General features: G+C 49.3%; 1 protein-coding gene across 1 annotated transcript in view; it reads right to left on the bottom strand.

The window, feature by feature from the left end:
- Positions 1–3,622: 3,622 nt before the first annotated feature.
- LOC120879289 (triple functional domain protein) overlaps positions 3,623–9,205 on the bottom strand; it is a 151,105-nt gene continuing 145,522 nt past the window's right edge. Inside the window, exons 44-45 of the mRNA XM_040262248.1 lie at positions 6,480–6,618; positions 3,623–6,053 (exon numbers count right to left, since the gene is read on the bottom strand). Of these exons, the coding sequence (XP_040118182.1) occupies positions 5,505–6,053; positions 6,480–6,618 (688 nt within the window). The 3' untranslated portion in view covers positions 3,623–5,504. The remainder of the gene's footprint in view (positions 6,054–6,479; positions 6,619–9,205) is intronic.

Raw genomic sequence — 9,205 nt, 5'->3', positions numbered from 1 at the left:
TAGATTGAACAACAAAGAGGAGATAGCTTGGGGTGGGGGGAAGAACACCACCTCAAAGACCTGTGGGACCAGGTCTTCCCTGGTGGCCCTTCCAATACAGGGGATGCGGGTTCAAACCCTGGTCGGGGAGCTGGGGTCCCACTGCTGTGGGGCAGCTGTGCCTACTGCAACTATAGAACCCACCAGCCCTGGAGCCTGTGTGCCACAACTAGAGAGAGGCATGTGCACCAGAATGAAAGATCCTGCAACTAAGACCCGAAGCAATGAAAAAAAAAGCACCCATGGGATGCCCCAGAAATGTTTATGTACTCACATCACTCAAGTCTTTGAAGAAGACAGAAGGCATGGCTCTAAAAGTACTGGAAAGAAAATGAAAATGTGACGAAAGACATGAATCTACAGATTCAAGAATCTGAATGAACTCTCAGACAGAATAAACACAAATCCACACTAAGACACGTCAGGGTCAAACGGCTGAAAACTAAGAACGAAGAAAAAAAAATCTTGAAAGTGAGGGGGGAACATCCCATTTATAAGAGAAAAAATTGAATGTTAATTTGAATGACGGTAGATTTCTCATCAGAAATGTGAAGGCCTGAAGGAAGGGGTGCATGTCTTAAGTGCTGCGAGGAAAGAACCGTCAGCCCAAAATTCCGTATCCAGGGAAAATACCAGGAAAGAAAGGGTTAGGTTCAGTTCAGTTGCTCAATGAAAGAGTAAATGTAGGCATTAGCAGATGAAGAAAAACTAAGAGAACACGTTGCCAGCAGAACTACCCTAAAAGAAGTGCTAACATTAGCTCTCTAAAGGATAAAGGGAGAAACCCTGGATATCAGGAAAAAAGAAAGAGTGATGGAAGGAGTCAAAACATGAGTTAAGTAGAATATATTTTAGTCTTTTTAATTATGTTTGATTGTTGAAGCTAAGTTGTGTGATGTGGCTTTAAATTAGAGGAAATATTTAAAACAATTACAAACTGGAGAAGGTAATGAGACACAAAGAGAGGAAAGGTTCCTATATTTCACAGAAATTGGTAAAATGATGACACAGGTAGGCTGTGATGAGTCATGTATATATAATAACAGTACTACAGAAACAGCTAACGCAATACAAAGAGATATATTCAAAAATCAGTAGAGATAAATCGACATGGGATTCTAAAAGTGCTCAGGCAACCCACAGGAAGGCAGGCAAAAGAAAACACAAATGGAAACCAGAGAAAAGAAAAATAAGCCAAAAAATAAAAATGCAGGCGTAAGCCTTACTTTTACCAATAATTACATTAAATGCAAGTAATCTAAGTACACTAAAAAAAGACAGAAATGGGCAGTGGATTAAAAACTATGATCCAATTATATGTCATCTGTAAGAAATCTACTCATGTACAATGATATAGGTATGTTAGCAGTTAAAGGATGGAAAAAGCTATACCATGCAAACTTTTAACTTAAAAAAAAAAAAAAAAGGCTTCAGCTCAGTGGTAAAGAATCTGTCCTCCAACACAGGAGGCACTGGTTTGATCCCTGGTCCAGGAAGATCCCACCTGCCGAGGAGCAACTTAAGCCTGTGTGCCACAACTGTTGAGCCTGTGCTCTAGAGACCAGGAGTCCCAACAACTGAGTCCATGGCTGCAACTACAGAAGCCCTCACACCCTCGAGCCTGTGCACTTCAACAAGAGAAGCCACTTCAATGAGAAGCCCACACACCTCAACCAAAGTAGCCCTCACTCACTGCAACTAGAGAAAGCCCACACAAAGCAGTGAAGACCCAGTACAGTCAAAAATAAATAAATAGATGAAATTTAAAAAGCAGGAGTGAACTACATCAATATCAGATGAAGCAGATTATCAGAGCAAAGAAAATTACTAGAGAGAATAGGATATATTACCTAGAGATACAAGGGTTAACCCTGTAGGTTAAATCACACACTCTCACACATAGAACTGCCTATCAATCCCACAAAGTCTTTGTCTCTACAGCTGTCTCAAAAACATACAGTTGAAAGGACTTTTCCTTCCAGTGGTCTAAACTGGTCAAAGATTTTTTTGGATGTGACCTGCTATGATTTTTGGCATAATTTATTGCATGAAAATAGTGGTAAATTTTTTTTTGCTTTAGAGCTAATGAGAATGCCAGGATTTAAAAACTACATATAAATAGTAACAGGCAGAATTGTTCTTGTTCAGTTGCTCAGTCGTGTCCGATTCTTTGTGACCCCGTGGACTGCAGCATGCCAGGTTTCCCTGTCCTTCACCATCTCCTGGAGCTTGCTCAAACTCATGTCCATTGAGTCAGTGATGTCATCCAACCATCTCATCCTCTGAAACCCTGTTCTCCTGCCTTCAATCTTTCCCAGTATCAGGGTATTTTCCAATAAGTTGGCTCTTTGCATCAGGCAGAATAACATCTTGCTATCTGAGAAACCTACGTAGTGATTGTGACGGGCCACGCCTCACTGGTGCAATGCTTTGCTAACCCACAGGCATGACTACTTCCTCCAGCAGGTGTCCGATTGGAAAACAGCAGAGTCCAGCCTCCCTCCTGTTGTTGTGGTGGCCCGTGCTGGCCACAGGACTCCCTCCAGGGCCTGACGCTGAGCTGCGTATCAGAACCGACCCTGCGTTTCTGTCCTCCGGAGCCCACAGAACATTACTGGCCGGGGGACCCAGGAGGAAGCACACACACCTCTGGGAGAGCCAGTTCCCCGTGCCCGGACTTGGGGTCTTAGCACAAGTGTCATCTTCTCACACAGGGTCTTAACTCTAGGATTTTAGCAAACAGATGCAAAGTAAAACCTTTTTAGTGTGCCAAGGAAAAAGTCACCATTGCAGGGGGAACAATTCAAAAAAGCAGCAGAAAGGAATCAAAGCAAGAGAGATGATAGAGATGATCAGGAAAGAAGGCCGATATCAGGGGCAGGCAGAAGCCACCACTGGGGAGTCTTTGCAGACACGGATTCTTGGGCTTGTTCCTAATTCAGGTGCTTGAACCTAAGTGTTTCAAGTCCTCGTGCATGTGCTAAGTCACTACAGTCATGTCTGAATTTTTGTGACCCTATGGACTTCGTAGCCTGCCAGGCTCCTCTGTCTATGGGATTCTCCAGCCAAGAATGTTGGAGTGGGTCGCCATGCCCTTCCCCAGGGGATCTTCCTGACCCAGGGATCGAACCCGTGTCCCTTAAGTCTCCTGCATCTGCAGGCGGTTTCTCTACCACTGGTGCCACCTGGGAAGCCCTTCAAGTTCTTAAATCCATCTGAATGTTAGTTTTGCTTTTCTGTGGCCAGTATGCAACAGATTTTTCCTTTGCTCGGATTCTGTGTTCATTAAGAACCAGGGATGTCTTAGTTACTCTAACCAGGACAGGCACAGCTTTTCCATAAACAGTCAGCTGATGTTGTGGGTTACAGGCAGGTCTCTTCTGAGGCTGGGTTGTGAACCAGTCTGCAGGAGCCTCACCAGACTCCCTTTTCGGGATGTGGCCTACAGTGGGTTCCCAATCCAGAATACTCTTCTCCCCACGCCCACTCCTGACTCAGCAGAGGCCTCCCCTTCAGTGTTTCCCTCATCCATCTCTTTTTGATTCAACAGTGACCAATTTAAATAAAAGGTCTAACACAAACATCAGGCAAATATGTTTAATTTTTTAAAATAACTGATGGCAAAATAAAATATTTACATCACATCATACTGTGTAAACATGTAAGGTCTCTGTACAAAGAAATATACATGCAAAATAATGTAAAAATTTAACTGAAATAATAAAAAGAAACAATACACAAATAAAAGTTGTGAGGTTACGAATACACATCCAGTTTTGAATCCAATTTCTTTTAAAAAGTTTCTGTACAATTTTACAAGGAACAAACAAACAAAAATTCAACAAAAGAATAAATAAAAATACATTGGAAGCTGCAAAGCTTGAACTATGCCAGTTTATGGCTGAAGACCCAGGTGTCTGGCTGGCTTGGGAAGCGGGCTGGTCTTTTAGGTGTATTTTGCACAACAAAGATAAAAAGACATCCAGAAAAATTCAAGCGTGCCCAGAAACCCAGCGTCTTTTGTTGAGGGCCTCCCACACTACAGTGCCACAGACATCAAAGCCAGCCTCGAGGTGGCTGGTGCCTAATTGGCATTTATTTCTTACCAAAAGCTCAAAATCCAGCCAATTTTTGTACAGAAAGTTGAATGTCAAAAAGTCTAAAAAGTAGGAAATGTCCAGACTGATTTTGGGAAAAAAAATAATACTTTGGCATTCTGAATAATAGCATAATAAAATTTAAAACATTACCCTATTATCCAGTTTTATATTCAGAGTATGAAATCACTTTTTACAGTCCTCAAAACTGACAAATTTCACCAAGAGTTGTCTCCTTGAACCGATGGCACAGGGCTACGAACCCCACCCCCCACCCGCCCCCGACACACGCACAAAAACCATAAATCTCACTGTACGAATATGTGCTTTTTCTATATATTTATTACAGGTACAACAGAGGTCTTCATAAATAGTTGCATAAAATGTTAAAGCCACAACATTGCACATGATATGAAATAAAACCAAAAAAAAAAAAAAAAAACCAAAAACCAAAAAAACCCCCAATGAGTGCATTTACAGTATTTTCATCTGACTGTATACTGCTCAACAATCTGATTGACGGCTTAGGGGGTGGGACGCGGGGGGTGGGGAGGGGGTAGCAGGGCAGGACCCAACCTGACCTCTTCGGGGATGGGCAGACCCCTTGGACCCCTCCTAAAGGAAGCCCTGGGCGGTGGGCGGGAAGGCAGGGGTGGGGGAAAGAACAGACCGAAGGCAGGACCAGTCTTATGTACAAGTAAGGCCTACATTTCATCAGAGCAAAACGATTCATTCTATTCTTATGCAAAAGTTTGAGGTTGAATGCACATTTCAGAAGCCCAGTCTGACGTCCTGGTGAGAGGCACACAGACCAGGCAGCTGGAAAAAGCTCAGAGCCAAGGGGACCCCCGAGTTGGACGAGGCTGACACTGGGGGTAGGGTGGGGGGGGGTGGTCTTCCCCAGAGGTGTCCAGTATCTTGTTTTGTTCATTAACACCAGTGGTTGAACATAGGCATTTGTTTCCTTGAATAAATCCTGGAAAATGTTTTCAATTTGCAAAATGCTATTCGTGTTCATTTAAAAAAGTTTCTTATTTTTAAATTTTTTTTTTTTTTTTTGCAGAAACCTGAATAAAAGACTGTGACTCAGCAACGCTGTTTCCGCTCTTGCAGAGTGTTCCAGAAGGCCTCCACCCCCCGCCCCCAACACCCCGCAGGGCTTGTGGCCCAAGTCCCAGGCAGCTGCAGAGCACGGCTCGCTCGGGAACGCACGCGGTGTCACACGACGGGACAATTGGGCAGCAGACTGCTTACGTCGTCGTCGGTTTGTTGTTTTCTCTTCCAAAAAAAAAAAAAAAAAAAAAACCAAAGTCAGATTTAACGGCTGATTGGCAGGTGAAAGAGAATGAGAAAGGACTTCAAGACAGGTCAAACTCGAGGCAGAAGCCTGCTCTGTAAGAAGTTTTTCATGCTACGGATAGGTCGAACGTCGTTCTGGTGTTTGCGCCGCTCAATGAAGGAGGTCAGTCTGGACGTGTCGAGGACGCCCGCGCCTTTGCCGTGGCCGTGGCCCGCCTGCAGCCACCGCTCCTGGAGGGCCGACGCAGCCGAGGGGCGCTTGGCGGGGTCCTCGTGCAGTAGGAAGCACACGAAGTCCTTGGCCCTCTGGCTCACTCCTTGGAAGTAGTCCTCTGGGAAGCTGAAGTCCAGGCGGCAAATGTTGAGGCAGGTCTCTTCCACGCTGTCATCCAGGAAGGGGGACACGCCGCTGAGAAGCACGTATGCCAGCACGCCCACGCTCCACGTGTCTGAGGTCAGGGAGACTGGGTTCCCCAGGATGATCTCGGGGGCCGCAAACTCGGGGTTCCCCAGCAATGGGTGGATGTGGTAGGTCGTGTTGAGTTGGACGGCATCTCCGAAGTCAGCCAGCTTGATGGTTGGCTTGGCTGAGCTCTGATCCACGAGGATGTTCTCGGGCTGGGAGACAGGATAAGACAGCCGTCAGGGGACTCCTGCCACCCCGCTCTTGGGCTGGGGCTCTCCAGGAATCTACAAGGTCGACTGTTCACGTGTGAAACGGACTCGTTCCGGTCTGGAACTTCCGAGGGCCGCTGCCGTACGAAGCCTGGGATTCACTCTCCTTCCTGGCGACGGCGACACTGCGCCTCCTTGCCTCCATCACCCCACCCTGTTCCCACCCCAGGAACTCTATGAACTATCTTCAGATCTCACGTTTGTCTACTATGTTCCGGTTTGTTTACGTTACTGAAAAGCCAACTCTAGAGCAGAGATTAGACATCCATGTTCCCATCTCCTACCCCCTGCATCTCTCCTGGTCCCCAGGGGGCTCCTGGCCCAGATTCAGAGGACACCCAGCATTCCCGTCCCCGGGGCTCTGCTCACCTTTAGGTCCAGGTGCGCTATCCTGCAGTTGTGAAGGTATCGCACGGCTTCCAGAACCTCCCCCAGGTACGCCCGGATCTTCCCCTCCGTGAGGTTCCCCCACCGCACCACGCAGTCCAGGAGCCGTCCCTGGTCGGCCCTGCAGAAGGTGGGGCGTGCGGCCACGTTACGGGGTCAGTCACTTTAGAGGGACCACGACGCACATGTAACCTCCGCACCCTGCTGTCAATGTCCCAGCAACGCTTGGGGACCACACCTCTACCCGGAGGCAGCGCAGGATCAATAGGATGATGCCTTCTTAACCTCGTCGTGGAGGCAAGTGGGGAGCAAAGCACCCGGAACCCACAGAGGGAACCGGTAGCAGAGACGGGCGCACCCAGGCCCCCCTGCCCACCCCACCCCAGCAGACGGGAACACCCAGGGCCCCCTGCCCACCCTACCCCAGCAGACAGGCACACCTAGGCCCCTCTTGCCCACCCCACCCCAGCAGGCTGGACTCAAGACCTGTTCCCTGGATCTGAGCACACGACCTGGGCAACTGCCTGGCACACAGCAAGCATTCTGCTGGGGAGGGAATAACGTGAGACCACCTCCCTCAGCCTCAGTCTTGACAACTGTAAAATGGGGGACGTGATGGCTAAATGAGAGACTATAAATAAAGTGGGCTTCACGTTGGACTCAGTCTGCCTACTGTGAAATTACTTAACTTTAAAGAACCCTTATATAGAGTTGCCCTGTGCCAGGGACTAAATGCTTTCTACTATTCACTTAATCCTCACGACAGCTCTCTGGGAAGAGGGTTTTATTGTTCCCCTTTTATACAGATAAGGAAACTGAGGCACAGGGAAAGTATGTAACTTCCCCAAAGTCACACAGCTCATAACGGAGAATGGAACTGCAAGGCGGTGGTCTGGTTCCGGCCTCTCTGAACACCGGGCTGAGCTGTGTTGTCTCTTTGCTACACAGAAATTTACCGAAAGATCAGCCAACTGTCTGGTAATGACAAGTAATCAAGGGAACTTCGGTAGTAAGTAGCTTGTTATGAAAATAAATCCTATTAATAGTATGATGAGGCCCAACCATTTAGTATTCCAGTGGAAAGAAATGACAGCTGAATGCACTGCAAATTTAAACCGGAATCTGAGGGCTTGCAGGAGATTCTGATAAGGAGTCTAGGCCTCTTTGTCTTCCCTGGGAGTAGCTGAGCAGAGGTTGTTAGGCATTAAGCTTCTACAGCCAGAAGGCACATTTCCGGTCCTGAGGGCCCACAGGGGCCAGGTCTCCACCTCGACACCACCTGAGCCCTGCAATAGCCCTTCAGGCAGCTGAGACTTGCCAGGAGCAGAGGCCATAGGCCCAGGTCCACCGACATGCCCTCTGCCCAGGACGCGGTGTTGGGGGAGGCTGAGGAGGGCCGGCCTGCTCCCTCCACCATCTGAGAGGTTTCCGGGGCCAGTGAGGGGGCTGAACAGGCCCACGGTGACGTTCTAGTGGGACTCTGGGGCGGGCAGACTCCCGGGGGGTTGGGGTGGGGGGCTGAGGCTGGACCTGGGCCTGGGGCCCGGGGCAGCATGCCTGTGAGGAAACACGACCAATGGAAAGTCAGGAGCAGGTCCCCACGGGAACCCTGCCAGCGAGGAGCAGGTCCCTGCCGGCCAGCTCTGAGATACTTGCTTCCCACAGCGCCTCGGAAACTAGGAAGCAGCACAAGAGGTTTGCTTGGGCCAATGGAAGTGAAGTCATAAACCCAAGTGAGTGTATGAAGTGAACTCCCTCTAGAAAGCAGAACGGGAATCTAAGCAAAGCTCAGTGATGAGGTGTTTCAGAGAGACCAGAACGTTCTAGGGGCCAGGCTCCCATCCTGGCTTTACGGACACTTTGGGCCAGTGATTCTGTGTCTCTGTGTCGTCGTGGGATGTTGGGCAAGCAGCAAGATGTCTGCGGACTTTGCCGAATACCCCCAAGGGCAAAGCTGCTCTTGGCCGAGGACGCTTGCTCCCAGGTCGTAAGTTCCATACTCCTTATCTTTGAACGACTCATGTGTTGACTGAGAAAGCACACAGAGCCCAGTGTGTCACGGGGACCCACCCCCTCCAGAGTGCGCTCTTCAGCGAGGCACACCTCACCCTCCCATCTAAGCACCCTCTAAGCACCCTCTGCAGGGCCGGACAAGCTCTGCGAGGGCCTGGACAGGCCCCAGGCCTGAGCTGGGAGCCCGAAGCAGCAGACAGGAGCAGGTCTGAGTCAGCCCAGTGCAGGTGCCCACCAGCCTGGCTCGCCCAGCCTGGCAGACACACAGGATCAGGGCAGCCTAAGGTCATGAGCAGGGGTGTGGTCTGCAGAGGTCTGGCCTCGAGGGAAGCCGGTGGCATCACCAGGTTGGCTGAGACCCCACGGGAGCCTGGGTCGGGGTGGGGGTGTTTGGATGCTAGGCGTGCGCCTCCTTATCAGGCAGATCATACAGAGACTTCCCTCTACTATCACTGGAAAGCTCTAAACTGTGGACTGTGATAGGAGAGATGTTTTCAGAAGTTCTGTGAATTCTAAAATCCCAGTTCCTATCCTTCTGAGAGAATAAACAGCAAGACCACTTGGTGTTGGAGCTGGGGGCTAGGAGGACGGAAGGTGGGGGGGCCAGGGGAAGGGGAGGCTGGGGGCCAGGAGGAGGGGGTGCTGGGGGCCAGGGGGACGGGGAGCTGGGGTCCAGGGGCAAGGAAAAGGGGGGC

The sequence above is a fragment of the Oryx dammah genome, unplaced genomic scaffold, assembly GCF_014754425.2.
Source record: "Oryx dammah isolate SB20612 unplaced genomic scaffold, SCBI_Odam_1.1 HiC_scaffold_20, whole genome shotgun sequence".
Lineage (NCBI taxonomy): Eukaryota > Metazoa > Chordata > Mammalia > Artiodactyla > Bovidae > Oryx > Oryx dammah.
This window is presented reverse-complemented; position numbering and strand designations above follow the sequence as displayed.